This window comes from Heloderma suspectum, chromosome 2 (genome assembly GCF_057233095.1).
Source record: "Heloderma suspectum isolate Gila_16-S chromosome 2, 16-S_ref, whole genome shotgun sequence".
Classification (NCBI taxonomy): domain Eukaryota; kingdom Metazoa; phylum Chordata; class Lepidosauria; order Squamata; family Helodermatidae; genus Heloderma; species Heloderma suspectum.
Window position 1 is genome coordinate 346,985,300 of NC_139459.1, and position 18,257 is coordinate 347,003,556.

The window sequence follows — 18,257 nt, forward strand, 5'->3', positions numbered from 1 at the left end:
TTCCAGTGCATTTTTGGACTACATGTGTGTCCTTTTCTGGGAAATGCAGTGTGACCAAATTTGATCATGTTTGCTGTTTGAGGTTTCCAGTCTTCAAATTCGATAATGTTTGCTCTTCAAGTTCTTGAGCGTTTCTACATGAGGCATTTATTGTGCACTCGTGATTCCTCACTTACGGTAGTTTGCAAGCTCGCTCTTTCTTTCTTTCTTTCTTTCTTTCTTTCTTTCTTTCTTTCTTTCTTTCTTTCTTACATTTCTATACTGCCCAGTAGCCAAAGCTCTCTTTACACGGCATTGTCATCCTTTGAGGTCTCTCCTGTGCTTTGCAGCCATTTTAACTGATTTTTTTTTCTAACAAGGAACGTCTGGTATTATTTGTGAATGGTGGGATAAAGCCTAGTGTAATTCCGCAATTCTGCAATACTACAGCACCACCTAATGCTTGTGTAATGTAACTTAAGGAAAGGAAGAGAAAGAAACCCCCCGGAAGTAAACATGTGTAAAGGAGCTGATCTTAATCCTGTAAAGAATCCAGAAGCAGAAGCCTCCATAAAGTGGCAGGTTAAGTCTGTAGTGTAGATACGCCCCTAGTCTCCTGTGCTACATATAATGCCTCTTTTGCTTACCCCATTGATTCTTGCTATTTTGGGGCATCCTTTGTGGGGTTTCCATTGTGTTGGATTCTATAAGCTCTTGTGGACTATAGTCCACTTCATCAGATGTATATGTGTTATTGAGAGTTTCAAGTGGTTGGGAAGGGTAAACAGTGAGGTCAGACGGAAATGAAATGCAGAATGTGCAGACAAGGGGCTAAATCCAATCTTGCATGAGTGTACTAATGCTCGCACAACAGGACTCCCACCCCTTGCTCTTCTCACCCCTGCATGCACCCCAAGTCTGGTCCAGGTGTCCCCTAACACTGCAGCAGATTTGTGGGAGACACAAGGGGCTGCAGGGGAAAAATCTATTCTGCCAGAGGTTTCCATTCGGCTGGGGAAAGGCCAGCTTTGGATACAACCCAGTGAGAATTAATTGATTAAGGGTGCAATGCTATGCATGTTTAGACAGAAAAAAAAGTCCTACAGCTCCCAGCATGCCCCAGCCATCTGGGAGTTGTAGGACTTTTTTTTCTGTTTAAATATGCATGGGATTGTGCCTTAAGAATGGCCATTCACAAAACAGTAGTTGGATTATAATGCAAGACATCCTTACATTGGTGAACTGAAGAAAACGTGTCCCAGTTTAAACAAGAGATAGGTTGCCTCTGAGTTCGGAGGTGTCTGCCTATCCTGGTAGGATTGCTCCCTCCAAGTCTTATTTATGTATTTGATCTGCTGTTTTAATTGTATTGTTTTATTTGGTCACATTTGCTAGCTGTCTAGAGCTTGGGGGAAAGGAAGGAAATGAAGACTATTTCCATACGCTGGCAGGCTTGACAGGAGTCCAGGAGTGGACTCTTTTCGGGGAAATGCTGTGACTGGGTGTTGCTAAGGAAATGAAAAACACACACAACCCCCCCCCCCCCGTAATCATTTGCAAAGATCTCAACATGTAGCCAGAAAGGGCGTGGTGAAAAGCAGCATGAGAGGCAGGGCTTCCTTTCCCCTTTGTCGAAGGAGGAGCAACTTCCTTCTATGTGCTTTCCACAAAGCCTGCCTGGAGCTTGCTCCTTTCCAGTTCCATAACTTAATGAGAATTAAGCGACTACCCATCCAGGTATGTGATCAGGGCTCTGGTTCTGTAGGGAAGGGAGAAAAGCCTTGCACCTGCTGGACTGCAGATCTTCAAGGCATCATCTGGGGGCGGGGCGGGGGAAGCAAACACTTAAAAAAAATAAGGGTGCTGAGGCAGACACACGAGAAGTGAGGGCTCCTCAACTTTTAAGAATTGTCTGTAAGAATGAAGAGATTAGTAGTGTGCTTGTTTCAATGCTTCCAAATTGTCATTCTGTCTTAGAACTGGTGAGGAATCATAGAATAATATAGAACAGTAGGGTTGGAAGGGGCCTATAAGACTACTGAGTCCAACCCTGAGTTATGACACAGATTGAAAACCTACTAATCCGCTCTCTTTGGCAGGATAGTTATTTATTTTAAGCATGTTCACCCCACTGTGCAGTCAAAAAGGCTCCCAGGGCACCTTACCAGTGAGAATTGGGTTATGGCAGTGGCAGCAGTGGGACACAAGGGTAGGGGAAGGACTGGGGACAGGGAACCCAAGGCAGGCCGCATGCGGGTCATGTGTTGCCCATCCCCAATTCCTCTGTTCTTCAGCTGATGTGCTCCCTGAGGAGCTTACATAAGATCAATAACAAACAGGACAGGCCCTGTCTGCAGACCTGCAATTTAAAATACATAAACACAAAAGGAAAAAGGGAAGGGGAGGGAGAAGGGGAAAAGCAAATGCGGGTGCAGTTTTTCCGAAACGACCAGCTTGAATGGAAACACTTGGATTGGCATGGTATGCAGAGAAGATCAGCACGGCCCCTGTGCAAGGATGACATGAAGATTTGAGAACCGGATTAATTTTGAGTGAATGCTATAGGAGGGTAATTACAAACGACTTGATGGGACAGATTTATCAGCCTTTGTGTGTGTGTGTGGATGCTCAAATGGTTTTTTTAGGAACCTGACACAGGTTACTGTGTTTCCTGCAGGCTCTAGGAGTGCATCTTTTCCTCCACTTAAGCTCTGTATACTTACAAAATAAATATTACAGCAGCACCCTAAGTCTACAGTGCCCTGTCATCCAAAGGAAACAAACCCTTGTTGCACTGCTCCTGCAGCTTCTCACTAGGGATCGGGGAGAGTTTCATTTCGACCATATTTTTAAGCAAACCAACCTAATTCACACCCCCTGGACTAATATGCAGGTCGGTACTCAGTTATCCTTTGGGCTGTGCGCTTCTTTGAATGCTGCGATGAAGTTCTTGGCTCAAACATTGCACACTGAAATGTGTACGTGAGGGGAAATGGCATACAAAAATGACTGAAAATGTTCATGCAGGGTTTTTTTTTAAATCACAGACTGATACAGAAACTGGGTGGAACGAGGTTATGATTGAATATGTGTAAAACTGACACAGACCTAACAGTCTGATTTGCCTGTCCTTCTCACTGCTTGAAGGGGTGTGTGCGTGCGTGCATAACAGTACTATAAACCAGTTTCTGAAACTGAAAGTTCTGGGAAGGGAAGAGAAATACCTGCCTTTGAAAAAAGCAAATATAGAAGGGTGTGCCTTAAGCAGCAATCTCTCTCTCTCTCTCTCTCTCTCTTTCTCTTTCTCTTTCTCTTTCTCTCCCTTGCTCTTGCCAGCAAGGAAGAGATGCAGAGCTGCCAGGCCCAATTCCCAGTGGTGCACACACCACCTCTTGCCACCTCTGCCTTTGCCTGCCCCACGGTTGGTTTCTTGGCCTTGGAGCAGTGGAAGCGGAAGGCAGTAGTTCACAGGAGTGGTGAAAATCACTACTGTGAAAATCAGGAGTGGTGAAAATCACTACTGTGGCAGTAGTTCACAGGGAAGAGGAAGGGTAGTTCACGGGTGTGGTGCAAATACAGTCCTGTTCACTGCAGGCTGCAAGCAGAACTGTGTTCCTCCCTGTCCTCCTGCTGACCAGCATTTAAGGAGGGAGTGTTTACATATGCAAGCACCTCTCCTTGAAAGCGTGTGATGTTCCTAGGCAAGCCCCTAACTAGTGAGGAAGGTTGGCTACAGCTATGCCTGTGTATATATGAAATCTGGAATACTGGGAGAAAAAAATCAGAAATGGCAGGATGTCTGCCTGTAAGCAGCTGTGTTTCCTGAGCTTTGTGTGTATGTGTGCGTGCGTGCGTGTTATACAATTCTCCTTGATGTTCCTCTACATCATCTCCATGGCATCTAAATAGAGTTTGGCAACATTCCCCGTTGGAACTGGAAGTTCCCCTCTTTCTTTCAGCAGTCTATGTAAGTCAAGAAATAGGCTCAGGAAATTCCTTAATCCTGAATCTACAACAGAGGCAAAACCTAGTTCTAACATTCTGGGACCAAAATGTGAATTGATCAACCACATTCCTCTACTCTGGGGAGTACTTCCAGACCAGACGGACAACTCCCAGTGCTACCTGTCAAAAGCTATTTTGTCTTTCCCTCCCTCAATGGATTTATTGTGGTAAGAGAAAAAAATGGAAAACACAGGAGGGTTTCACATGGAAGACAACATCTGGAGCCCCCTCCCTTCAAAATTCCCTGAATGAGGCTAGGTGATTGGAAAATAAAAGCATCATCTGGAATCGCCCTCGTCTTGGCTTCTTAGCTCTGGAGATGGGTCAGTCTGGTTGATATATATATGGAATGGGATGCTTTAAAGCTACACCAGGGCCTTCTAGAGGAAGAGTGGGCAGAAAGTAGATCTCCAGATGTTTTGGACTTCAACTCCCAGCATTCCTGACAATTGCCTATGCTGGGCCCTAAAGAGAAGAGCAAAAGGATCATAGGCAGTACAAAAGCAGACGTGATTTCCACGTGTAGTTTGGGATTAAGGTGAGTTGTGGGATCTGAAACGGTTGAAGATTACTGCCCTAAGGGTCTTGAGAAAGCCTGCAGGTATTGTGTCAGATGCCCCTGGACTGTTCTTTTAGTAAAGAGCACAAGGTATTATTTATTACATTTATATCCCACTTGTCCTCCAAGGCAATGCACATTGTCCCCCCACCCCTATTTTTATCCTCACAACCCACCATGTGAGGTAGGATAGGCTGAATGATATTGAATGGCCCCAGGTCACCCAGTGAGTGTCATAGCTGAGTGGGGATTGAAACCTGGGTCTCCCCAATCCTAGTCCAACATGCTAACTCGGCCATCCCCAACCTGGTACCCTCGAGATGTTTTGGACTACAGTTCCCAGCATTCCTGACCACTGGCCATGTTGTGCTAATTTATACAAACAGATGCAAATTTGGAAATAATTCCTAATTTAAATAGAAATTCAATGCATCTTACCACAGGAGAGGAGAAAATATCCAGGTGCGCTGTGTGCCTTAGTTTGTTGTCCAAGTAACAGCCCTTCAAATAAAGGGCTGTCCCCTATTAAGTAGGACATGTGGCCACCCTAGGAGGGGTAGATTGCAATCATTCAAGGGACAAACAAATACATCAGTAAGAATATTACTTTAACTTTAGGATTTTCAGTTAAGTAGTATTTATTAATAACAAATAGAACTGTATAACCCCTTCATGGATCACTGCCTTGTTGTGGCGAAGGGGCCTGCATAACTCAGTGAAGCCATAAGCTATGCTATGCAGGGCTACCCAAGATGGACAGGTCATGGCAGAGAGTTCTGACAAAATGTCCACTGGAAATGGCAACCCACTCCAGTTTTCTTGCCAAGAAAACCCCATGGAACGTATCACAAGGCTAAAGGATATGACTCTGGAAGATGAGCCCCTCAGGTCGGAAGGTGTCCAATATACTACTGGGGAAAAGCAGAGGGAATTTCCAAGTAGCGCCAGAAAGAGTGAAGCGGCTGGGCCAAAGCCAAAAGGACACTCAGCTGTGGATGTGTCTGATGGTGAAAAGAAAATCCGATGCTGTAAAGAACAATATTGTTTAGGAACCTGGAATGTCAGATCAATGAATCAAGGCAAGCTGGAGGTGGTCAAACATGAGATGGCAAGATTGAACATTGACATCTTGGGAATCAGCGAACTAAAATGGACAAGCATGGGTGAATTTAATTCAGGTGACCATCATATCTACTACTGTGGGCAAGAATCCCTTAGAAGAAATGGGGTAGTACCCATAGTCAATAATAGGGTGGGAAAAGCAGTACTGGCGTACAATCTCAAAAACGATAGAATGATCTCAGTACAAATCCAAGGCAAACCATTCAGCGTCACAGTAATTCCAGTCTATGCCCCAACCACTGAGGCCGAAGAAGCTGAGGTTGATTGGTTTCTATGAAGACCTACAACACCTTCTAGTACTAACACCAACAAAAGATGTCCTCTTCATCATAGGGGATTGGAATGCTAAAGTAGGAAGTCAAGAAATAACCAGGATAACAGGTAAGCATGGCCTTGGTGTACAAAATGAAGCAGGACAAAGGCTAATAGAGTTTTGTCAAGAGAACACGCTGATCGTAGCAAACACTCTTTTCCAACAGCACAAGAGGCGACTCTACACATGGACATCAGCAGATGGTCAATATCGAAATCAGATTGATTATGTCCTTTGCAGCCAAAGATGGAGAAGCTCCATACAGTCAGTAAAAAGACCTGGAGCTGACTGTGGCTCAGATCATGAGCTTCTTATTGCAAAATTTCGGCTTAAATTGAAGAACGTAGGGAAAACCACTAAACCATTCAGGTATGACCTCAATCATATCCCTGATGAATATACAGTGGAGGTGAGGAATAGATTTCAGGGATTAGACCTGATAGACAGAGTGCCTGAGGAACTATGGACAGAGGTCCGTAACATGGTTCAGGAGGCAGCAACTCAATCCATCCCAAAGAAAAAGAAATGCAAGAAAGCCAAGTGGCTGCCTAATGAGGCTTTACAAGTAGCTGAGGAAAGAAGGGAAGCGAAAAGCAAGGGAGAAAGGGGAAGATATATCCAACTGAATGCAGAGTTCCAGGGAATAGCAAGGAGAGACAAGAAGGCCTTCTTAAATGAACAATGCAAAGAAACTGAGGAAAACAATAGAATGGGAAAGACTAGAGATCTTTTCAAGAAAATCGGAGATCTCAAAGGAACATTTTGTGCAAAGATGGGCATGATAAAGGACAAAGAAGGCAGGGACCTAACAGAAGCAGATGAGATTAAGAAGAGATGGAAAGAATACACAGAAGAACTATACAGGAAAGATCTTAATGTCCCTGATAGCCATGATAGTGCGGTCACTGAACTTGAGCTGGACATCCTAGAGAGTGAAGTCAAGTGGGCCTTAGGAAGCATTAGTAACAATAAAGCTAGCGGAGATGACAGTATTCCAGCTGAGCTATTTAAAATCCTAAAAGATGATGCTGTTAAAGTGCTGCACTCAATATGCCAACAAATTTGGAACACTCATCAGTGGCCACAAGACTGGAAAAGGTCAGTTTACATTCCAGTTCCAAAGAAGGGCAACGCCAAAGAGTGTTCAAACTACCATACAGTTGTGCTCATTTCACATGCCAGCAAGGTGATGCTCAAAATCCTACAAGCTAGGCTTCAGCAGTATGTGAACCGAGAACTACCGGAAGTACAAGCTGGGTTTCGAAGAGGCAGAGGAACTAGAGATCAAATTGCCAGCATTCGCTGGATCATGGAGAAAGCAAGAGAATTCCAGAAAAATGTCTATTTCTGCATCATTGACTACGCTAAAGCCTTTGATTGTGTGGATGACAACAAACTGTGGCAAATTCTGAAAGCGATGGGAGTACCAGACTACCTTACCTATCTCCTGAGAAACCTGTACGAGGGTCAAGAAGCAACAGTAAGAACCAGACATGGAACAAGCGATTGGTTCAAAATTGGGAAAGGAGTATGACAAGGCTGTATGTTGTCACCCTGCTTATTTAACTTATATCCAGAATACATCATGAGAACCGCTGGGTTGGATGAATCACAGGTCAGAATTAAGATTGCCGGGAGAATTATCAACAACCTCAGATACGCAGACGATACCACCCTAATGACAGAAAGTGAAGAAGATCTAAAGAGCCTCTTGTTGAGGGTGAAAGTGGAGAGTGAAGAAGCTGGTTTGAAACTCAACATTAAAAAAACGAAGATCATGGCATCTGGCCCCATCACATCCTGGCATATAGAAGGGGAAGAAATGGAAGCAGTGACAGATTTTATTTTCTTGGGCTCCAAGATCATGGCAGACGGTGACTATAGCCATGAAATTAAAAGACGCTTGCTCCTTGGGAGGAAAGCTATGGCCAACCTAGACAGCATAGTAAGAAGCAGAGACATCACCTTGCCGACAAAGGTCCATCTAATCAAAGCTATGGTTTTCCCAGTAGTAATGTATGGCTGTGAGAGCTGGACTATAAGGAAGGCTGAGCGCCGAAGAATTGATGCTTTCGAACTGTGGTGCTGGAGGAGACTCTTATGAGTCCCCTGGACTGCAAGGAGGTCAAATCAGTCCATCCTAAAGGAAATCAACCCTGAGTGCTCATTGGAAGGACAGATACTGAAGCTGAAGCTGAAATATTTTGGCCACCTAACGCAAAGAGAAAACTCCCTGGAAAAGACCCTGATGCTGGGAAAGACTGAAGGCAAAAGGAGAAGGGGACGGCAGAGGATGAGATGGCTAGATAGCATCACCGATGCAATGAATATGGACTTGAGCACGCTCCAGGAGAGAGCGCAGGACAGGAAGGCCTGGCGTGCTATGGTTCATGGGGTCACAAAGAGTCGGACACGACTTAATGACTGAACAACAACAACAAGAACTATATAAACCAAAGGTTAACATTCCTCACCCTAAACCATAGTAAATTGCAAATATTCACTGTCACAGTTTCTTAGAGTTGTGTTGCTCACCTCTGCTCCTGAGCCAACCCACTCTTGAATGGTTTAAAGTTGCTCTGTCTCTTCCTCTTCTCCACTTTGCTGCTTCGCCTTCTCAGCTACGCTATGGGTGTGATCCTAGGCATGCTTAGACAGAAAAGAAGTCTTAAAACTCCCAGCATTCCCCAGCCAGCATTGGGAGTTTTAGGACTTTTTCTGTCAAAACATGCATAGGATGGAGGCCTAAGTCACTCTGCTACTGCTGTCTTTTGTCTTTCTCCCCAGATGCTTGTATCTTCTCCTCAGCCAACCGTTTCCTCTCCTCCTTCTCCTCCTCCTGCTCCTCCTCCTCCTCCTCCAGCACAATCATTTTTTAAACTTGCAAAAACAGGCATTTTTAAAACTCACATTCCCCTTTCCCCGTTCCTTGACTCTCCCACTTTACAGAGGTCACATTCCAAGGCCCTGAGGGCCAAACTAAACATTCTTCTAATGACACATAGTGGAGCTGTGTGTCATAGGTTTCTTTTCTCAAGTGTAAGAGTGCGTGGCCCCAATTTGCATCAGGACTGTGATGCTCCATTGGTGTGTGTGTGGAGGGGTTAAACCTTCTCCTCCACTTTTTTTTGTCTTGAAATTCCACTACCTCCAGGAAGGGTGGGGGCTAAAAAAAGAGAAAACAATTGGGACAAAAATTAGGGCAAGGTGTGACCCTCTTTCTGGAGTGCCATGGTCCCAATCCAAATTGGGACCACATGTGCTTACACTGGAGTAAAGAAACATAGCAGGCGCAGCTCCACTCTGTGTGATCAGAAGAATGTCTAGCTTGGCCCTTAGAAGCAGCCATTACAGCTACAACTTGTGGAAGCACATTCCCAAATTTTACTATGCTTTGTGACATAGTATTTCATAGAATCATAGGGTTGGAAGAGGCCTACAAGACGACTGAGTCCAACCCCTGCTCAATGCAGGAAGCCTGATTCCCAGGCAGTCTCCCATCCAAGTACTAACCAGGGCTGACCCTACTTAGTTTCTGAGATCAGACGAGATCAGGCACATCCAGACCTTTGCTCATTATCTGTCCTCCTGAATTGCTCACCCTTCAGCTTCGTTAGATGACTCTGGGTTCTAGTATTATCTATTTGCTCCACATTGGGCCAGATGTTGTACACCTCCTTTTAAACCCTTCCTTTCTAAGCTAAAAAGCCCCCAACATTGGGGTACTAATCAGGTCAGCCCTGGTTAGTACTTGGATGGGAGACCGCCTGGGAATCAGGCTTCCTGCATTGAGCAGGTGGTTGGACTCGATGGTCTTGCAGGCCCCTTCCAACCCTATGATTCTATGATTTGCCTGTTTCACTGCAGCTGCAATCTGTTGGAGTTCTGGCTGGTTCTGACTGAAACCTGGAGTGGATTCACCGCCCCACTGACATTGGAGCCACCTGTTCCACTGCTATTCACCACAACCCCAAATTCTCTTTCTTGGCTGATCGTCACCAGCTCAGACCCAATCAGAGTAAATGTGAAGTTAGGATTTTTAAAAATTTTTAGTTCAATTTGCTTACGTTGAACAACATTTGCCATTTTAATGTCCACTCCAGTCCCAGAGTAGACCCTGTTTTGGGAGAAGACTGAGCCAAAGTAGGAATTGCGCAGTTCTGCCTTGTCTTTGTCATCTGTTATCATTTTGCCATCCTCATTTAATAATTGAACCACCATTTCTTTCCTTTGTCTTTTACTATGCACATAGCTGAAGAAAGCCTTTTTGTTGTTTTTAGCTAACCTCAGCTTGTTCTCAGCTTTAGCCTTTCTGACGCCATCCCTGCAATTCTGTGTTACCTGTCTGTGCTCTTCCTTTGTTGCTTGGCTTTCCTTCCACTTCCTGTATGTGTCCTTCTTTGTTCTCAGGTCATCTCTAAGCTTTTTGTGAAGCCACATTGGCTTCTTCTGTTGTCTTCCGCCTTTTTTTTCTTGTTGGAATTGTTTGTAATTGTGCCTTTAGAATTTCCTTTTTTAAAAACTCCCACCCATCTTGGACTCCTTTTCTCATTAGGGTCACTCGCCATGGGACCTTACTTACCATTGTTCTGAGTTTATTAAATTTGGCTTTCCTAAAATCCAGGGTATGCGTTTGGCTACAGTCGGCTTTTGCTTCCTTTAGAACCAAGAACTCAAGTATAACATGGTCACTTTTCCCCAGAGTTCCCATAACTGCTACTTTAACCACTAAGCAGTAGTGTAGTGGCAAATTCAGAAGTGCAGGGTCCCTTCATGACAGTCACAGCCACGCCCCCTCACAGCCATGCCCCCTTCTAAGATTACACCACCTTGTAAGATATACAGCCTTCAACTGGGATCCAAAAACAGTGCAGCTGAGAGTAAGGCAGTGGTATTTCAATTGGATATAGGGGTGTGCGAAACCCCACTTACCTCCATCCACTGGGGTCCGCAGCAGGGGGGAGGCGATCCAGTCCTCCTCCCCGGAATCCTCCCCGGCTGGCTGCACTCTGCGGTGAGTCTGCGGAGCTGCTGGCTGGGTCCATCCACTGGTGGACTTCCGGCCGCCGCCGCTCTGTGGACGCAAATGGCATCCAGCATGGCTGACGCCATTTGCATCCCTGCTCTTTGCCGTCATAGTCTATGTAAATATATACATAGCCTATCACATTTAACAGCCCAGACGCAAATGGCATCGGCCACCCCAGACGTAACGTAGCCTATCACGGCTAAAGCAGGGACACAAATGGCGTAGCAGACGCCATTTGCGTCCCTGCTCTTTGCTGTGATAGGCTACGTAAATATTTATGTAGACCATTACGTTTAACAGCCCGGACGCAAATGGCGTCGGCCATGCCAGACGCCATTTGCGTCCTTAGAACGGTGGCGTACGGACGGCGGATCACAGCAGCCGGACCCAACCCCGCAGAGGCAGGTAGGATCCAGTCCACTCCAACTTCGCGGGGTGGCGGGGGAGAGCAGTTCATTCCACCACGGACTCCGGGGGGCCAAATTCAATGGAATTCGGCCTCATTTGAGTCCGTGGCGGATTCCGCGGACATCCCTAATTGGATGTCTGAGAAAAAAATGCAGGGGTGTTAATCTTTTTCACTCACTCATTCACTCACACACTCACGAACATTTTAGGTTTTCGAAATATGATACTCTATGGAAGCTTCACCCTCACTCAGCGGCAGGGGAGGGGAGGAGCCAGCTGGAAGAGCCTGGCCCACAGCAGTAGGCTGGGAGTGGGAGGGACCCGGCTGAGACCTGCCTCTTAAAAATGTCCTGGGTCTTCATCCCTGTGAGACCCCCCACCACTACACCCCTGCCACTAAGTCACCTCTGTTGGTTAGGATCAAGTCAAGAATAGTCAACCCACTAGTTCCTTCCTCCACTTTCTGTAGGAGGAAGTTATCCACAACACAAGTCAGGAATTTCTTGGAGGGGCCGTGTTTTGCAGACTTTGTCTCCTAACAAATATTGGGGAAATTGAAGTTCCCCATTACTACTACATCATGCTTCCTTGAAACATTGGCAATTTGCTTTTCAAAAGTTTCATCCTCTTCTCCTTGATTGGGTGGCCGGTAGGGATGGCGGAGAATTTCTCCACGAATCTTCGGGAGGCTGAGCGCCAAGGCATTCGGCCCCCCGAAAGTGTTGGGGAAATTCTCCGCCGTCCCCCCGTCCCCCCCCGGATGGGACTTACCGTGGCCGATTGTCCCTCTCGGCGGTGGGTCCCGGCGGCAGTTCGGCGGTGTTTCGTCGGGGGCGGCAGCCGGTCTCCCGACCAGCTGCCGCCGCCGCCATTACAAAATAAAAAAGTAAAACAAAAACAAAACACACACACCCGTGATAGGCTACGTGACGATTTACGTAGCCTATCATGGCTAGATTTCCAAAGTCAGCCGTGATAGGCTACATAAATCGTCGCGTAGCCTATCACGGGTGACTTTGGAAAAAAAAAAAAAGCGCGTACGCAAATGGCGGCGGCCCATGGGCGCCGCCATTTGCGTTCCTTATTTTGGCACGTCTAGTCTATGTAAAGATTTACGTAGACTACGGCGAAAATAAGGGCAACGCAAATAGCGTTCCCTTATTTTCTCCGTAGTCTACGTAAATCTTTACGTAGTCTAGACGTGCGAAAAATAAGGAACACAATGACGTAGCCTATCACGGTTCCCCCCCACCACACTTTTTCTTTCGCGGCCGGGGAGACGGGGCGCTTCTCCCCAGCCTGAATTTCGGCCAGGCGAGGCGGGGTGCCTCCCCCCCTGGCCTGAACTTCGGGGGGAGAACCGAAGCGCCTCCCCCCCACCGCGAAGCAAGCTGCGGGACAAGATAAGTCCCTTTCGTACATCCCTAGTGGGCGGTAGTAGATTTTCTTTTTCAACTGCATGAAAATTTGTACAGATTGTATAATGTATTTTTTCAGTATTTTTTTGTACACATTGTTTTAAAAATCTACTTTTTTGCATGCAATTTTGCAGACCTACACATATTAAAAACAATGTTCCAATTAACATACCATTTTTGTGTGCTTTTTAAATGTATATATTTTTGTTTGTATGTACATTTGCAGTGGTAAACTTTATTCTGATGGAAGTTTAGGTTCAAGTAGTGCAAATTTGGTCAGTTTGTACTAAAATGCAAAGCCAATTAATTCCTTAGTATCCCTACTTTTTCTTTTTGGAGCTGATTGTTATCCGTTTTAGTTTTAACCACCATTTTAACAGGCTTTTAATTGGATTCTCTCTCTGATCTTGCTGCTATTTTAACATTGTATGTTACTGTAGTTTCGTGCTCTTTAATGTTTATTTTAATATTTAATTATTATAATGCGTTGGCGTTGATAGTGCTGTTATCCAGATTGTAAGGTGCTTTGGTAATGAATGCTGGGAGACAGAGTGTAAAATATTTTGAATGCTTCAAATTGGGGTGTTAGAGACAACAGTATAGTAAAAAGAAAAAGAAAAAGGGCATCACTTCAAAATGCTGTTTTCTTTGCAGATTTCCAGTAGAACACTATGTACTAGAAATTCCCAAACCATGGGATTAAAAATTAATCCATGGCCAAAGTGAAGGGTCTGAAGAGGATCAGCCCTATACAGGTTAATGCAGTTGTTCCAGACAAAAGAAAAGAGACCAGGTCAAAAGAAATGACCAAGAATAACAGTAGTGGTAACAAGTGTGAAGAACACTGAGCTAAGCAAGTCCAAATACATTCAGAATTTACAGTTGTCTTAGATAGAGGTGACAATGATTACAGTGATCCTGGTGTACATCTTCGCTGTTTCAGTCTCTTCCACCTTCATCTGGAAGAAGCTACAGTCCCAGGCACACCAATTGACTGTTGATAACCTAAAGAAGGTGAGGAACAACTTAGAGAGTTCTGGATTGATGGATGATGGACTGAGAACCTGCTTCCAGGTGGCCCTGCAGGAATTTCCCAAAGAACCCCCATGGGTGAAGAAAAATGCTCACCTGATCCTCAAGGGGGATGATGGGAAAGAGCTTCACTTTGCTGCAGGGGAGAGAGAATGGAAGATCAACATTTCTGCTGGTGACTTTCGGTACCATGTGAGGGCCCCATCAGGAATGAGACATCTGAATAGTTTACGCTTTCAGCAGCCACCATTAAGTATTGAGAATCTAGAGAGGGTAAGGAACAACTTGGAGAGTTCTGGATTGATGAATGAAGGACTCAGAACTTGCTTCCAGGTGGCCATGCAGGAATTCCCCAAAGAACCCCCATGGGTGAAGAAAAATGCTCAACTGATCCTCAAGGGGGATGATGGGAAAGAGCTTCGCTTTGCTGCAGGGAAGAAGGAATGGAAGATCAACATTTCTGCTGGTGAATGTCATTACCATGTGAGGGCCCCAGCAGCAGGGATGTATCTGGCCAGATTACGCTTTCAGCCACAAACACTCAGCACTGGAAATTTAGAAAGAGTGCGGGATGGCCTGGAAACATGGGAGGTGATGACTCCCACCATGAGGAACTGCTTCAAGGTGGCCCTTCAGCAGTTCTCCAAAGAACCCAGTTTCATAAAAGAGAATGCCCAGATGGTCATCAGTGTTGGCAATGAAGGGGAAATGCTCGATTTTGTATTTGTATCAGGGAATGGAGATTGTAAGTTCAAAGTTACTCATAATAATGGGGACCCCCAATACCAAGTGAGGGAGATGACTTCAGAAATGTATTTGGCACGGTTAGGTTCCTTGCCAGAGTCACTGAGTGTTGAGAACCTGAGGGAACTGGAGAACAGATTGGCCACATTGGGCTTGCTGGATAACAATCTAACCTTGTGTTTTCAGCACATCATGCAAGAATTGCCCAAGTACCCAGAGCTCCTCTGCAGGAGACCCCAAATGTACATCGCGTGGGATGAGTCAAGTCTGTATCTTACCTCAGACCACGGAGAGTGCGAGATCACTGTGCAGTGCTGCAATGGAACACCAAATTACATGGTCAAAATGAACACCTGGGAGTTATTCTGGGAGAGGACAAGGAACCAGATACATCCCCTTACTTTTGAAACATTGGAAGAAAGGCGGAGAGAACTCAGAACTCTGCAGGGAACACCGAGGCATGTGCTGGAGAACATCAGCACAGCTATACATAGGTTTCATACTGAGCTACAACTCTTGCAGAAGAATGCCCGTCTTGTCATTGAGTGTGACCAAGGGGAGATGGTGTTTGTATCCGGCGAAGGGGAGAATAGAATTGATGTCTGCCGCATCAACAATGAGATTTGTTACAATGTCAAAGCTACCTTGGGAGTCCGTGCAGCCAAGGGAGCTTTGAATTTTCTTTATAAGATCCCTGATGTTATCATTGGCATTTTGCCGGGATTGGGCAAACTTATTCTACCTTGCCTTTAAAGTGTGGCATGCTTTCACTCAATCCCAAATCTACCTGAGCAATCCTATACCCACATTTCCGCTGGGTTGTGTGTGGAGACTGCTGCAGATTTTCCACTCAGTCCATGACCACCCTGCCTGGGAGGGGAGGACGAGAACAACAACGGCAAAAAAATCCAAAGCCAGCACAGAAATGACAGCCATGAAGCCACACCTAGCCATCCACCCAAAGTAACCCAAAGCTACACCTCGGCCACAATCAGGGAAGGAACTTTCTAGAATGCCCATGGCACATGTGGTGGCCAATGATCTGGCCATTCCCTCAGCAGCAGCACTCCCACCATGCCCCCTGCTTCACAACACGCACCCAGCAATGCTGCTGCACCCCCAGTCCCACAGCAGCATATTCCACAGGGCTTTGTTTTGGGACACTGGAGGCAGGAGTTTGAGCCCCACCAGGGGAAAGGGGGGATGATCCCAATTTGTCTTTTGCTGGCCAAGAATGGCAGAGAGAACGGAGTCAGGACACTGGCAAAAGAGCGAAAGCACCCAGAATTCCAATCCACACTGCAGAGACACTACAGAGCAGCTCCATACACTCTTGGCCACAGCAGCAGACAGCAAGAACACCCATCCTGGAGCGTCCGCCTCCTGCCCCAACAGCATTCTTGGGCAACAGGTGCAGAGGGGATGCAGCAAGAGCCCTGGTCTGGAGGAAGAACTTAGGTTTTGCATGCTGGAGATCCAAGGCACATCCAGCCTCCTGAAAGGAGGGGAGGGACTCAGCCGAGCCAATCAGGAGGAGTGTCCTGTGGACCAATAGCCTGGCCTCTGCATGAGCCAACTGTGGCTTTTGGCCCCCTCCTGGGCATCCCATGGAACATCTCCCTCTCTGCAGTGTCTCATAGATGAGGCAACACCCCAGCGCGACCCATTCCACAGGGCTAGGAGCAATAGGTGGCAGCCAAGACGCAGTCTCTGAACTGACATGCCTATGCATGGCTTGTGAGGGAGTGAGAGGAAAGGGGGCAGTGCCATCTGGGTGCTGCCCCAGTGCTGACACATTAGCCACTGCCACCACCAAACCAGTCTGAGGTGGGGAGGTGGCGCTGACCATGACAATACTCACCAACTTTCCCCTCTGGGAAACCTGCAGCGGAACTGTGTGTGTGTAGCTATAGCTGCTTCTGCCCCCTGCATCCGGGCTGTGTTCCTGCCAGGCGAAAGTTAGGGATGCTGGAGAATTCCGCCACGGACTCCAGTGAGGCCGGATTCTTTAGAATCTGGCCCCCGGAGTCCATGGCAGAACGGACTACCCCCCCACCCCCCGGAATCCCCCCCGGAACGGACCTACCTGGCGGTGGCTCCGGCAGCGGCTTCAGGTCGTCTTCCAGCCACTGCCAGGCTGCTGTGGCTGCAAATGGCGGCCGTTGTAGCGGCCGCCATTTGCATCCCTGCCAAGCTGTGATAGGCTACGTAGATACTTACGTAGCCTATCACAGCTTGGCAGGGACACAAATGGCGGCCGGCGTAGCAGCCGCCATTTGCAGCCGCAGCCTGGCTGTGGCCGGAAGTCTGGCTGCGGCCAGGGAGGATTCCTGGGGGGAGGGATGGATCGCCTCCCCCCTCCCGCAGATTCCAGTGGACAGAGGTAAGTGGGGTTTTGTACACACCTAGCGAAAGTACACAGCAGCATTTGAAAATACTTTTTATTCTATTTTTTATCTTTATAAATGAAATAAACAGTACCAAAAACCAAGTCATTATCTACAGTTTCCAACAATACAGTATTCTTAGGAGGACACAGCAATAAGGAAGAAGAAGAAAAAACAGAAGAAGGAAAAGGAAGAAAAAGCAAGAAAGAAAAATAAAACACATAAAAAGTTACTTAAAAGGATTACATTTAAACTGCATTACACACAAACTTCAAGTATCATTCTGCTTAAAAGTTATACCTATGCCAATATTGCAATTCAGTACAGCACAGATTATCAACCTTATATTTCAATATCATATCAGTCTTATAGCAAGGGAGCAAGCCTACAATTTATTTCCACTAAGCATATATTGCCCTTCAGTTAACATATGACAGTAAAGCTTAACAATTTAACCAGCCAAAAATATTACTAATCAAAGTCTCATAATAATGATAGTAATAATAATAAAAAGGAAAGAAATTAAAAAGGATAAGTAATAATAGTAAGAAATCACTAATAAATTTTATGCTATCTATATTTTAGATAGTGTCATTTCTAAATCTATATATGAATGTATACATATCTATACACACACAAACAGGAATTTTATTATACAGTATATCATGTCTAATGTAAAAAAAGAGGAAGTAAGAAAACGAGGGGGGGAAGAGGGATATATGTAAACAGTCCTCTGGTCTGGCATACTGCCCAGATCTTATAACCCAAATACATCTGAAAGACAATAATAATTGGAAAGTTCCCAGCTCATGAGGCTGGGGAAGATGTCTCCCATGCCTTACTTTGAACACCAGTTAGCCAAGCCTCTGCCATTTCATGATTTAAAAACGTTTTCATCTGGCCTTCAAAAAGAATGCAAAATATAGCAGGATATTTGATATGATATTGCAGATTCATTTGTCTTGCCTGATTTCTCGCCTTGGTAAATTGCCTTCTTTTGTCAGCAATTTCTTTAGTGTAATCTGGAAATAACAAAGCTTTGTCTCATGTTGGCCCCCCCTAAAGTTCTCCCATTTCTCTTGCCAAGCACAAAATATGATTTTTTGTAGAAACTCATGCAAATTCAACTATAACAGTATAGGCAGTCCCTTTGATGCCACGAACTGGACCTGGAACACGGTATGTGTGCTCAATATCGAGTAAATAATCAGATGGCAGAGCGAGTAGCTCATGCAGAAATTTATCCAAGAATTTAGACAGA

The 18,257-nt window shown here is 45.7% G+C and overlaps 1 protein-coding gene and 1 non-coding gene across 2 annotated transcripts; both read left to right on the top strand.

Annotated features, from left to right (window-relative positions):
- Positions 1-1,635: 1,635 nt before the first annotated feature.
- LOC146355390 (uncharacterized) lies at positions 1,636-17,489 on the top strand. The gene is made up of 2 exons (XM_084830566.1): positions 1,636-1,716; positions 13,488-17,489. Exon 2 carries the CDS (start codon positions 13,737-13,739, stop codon positions 15,360-15,362), a length of 1,626 nt encoding a protein of 541 aa, XP_084686692.1. The 5' UTR covers positions 1,636-1,716; positions 13,488-13,736; the 3' UTR covers positions 15,363-17,489.
- LOC146355391 (U6 spliceosomal RNA) lies at positions 2,429-2,531 on the top strand. Its single transcript, XR_014788737.1, has one exon. It is a non-coding gene; the product is annotated as a U6 spliceosomal RNA (small nuclear RNA).
- Positions 17,490-18,257: the final 768 nt, after the last annotated feature.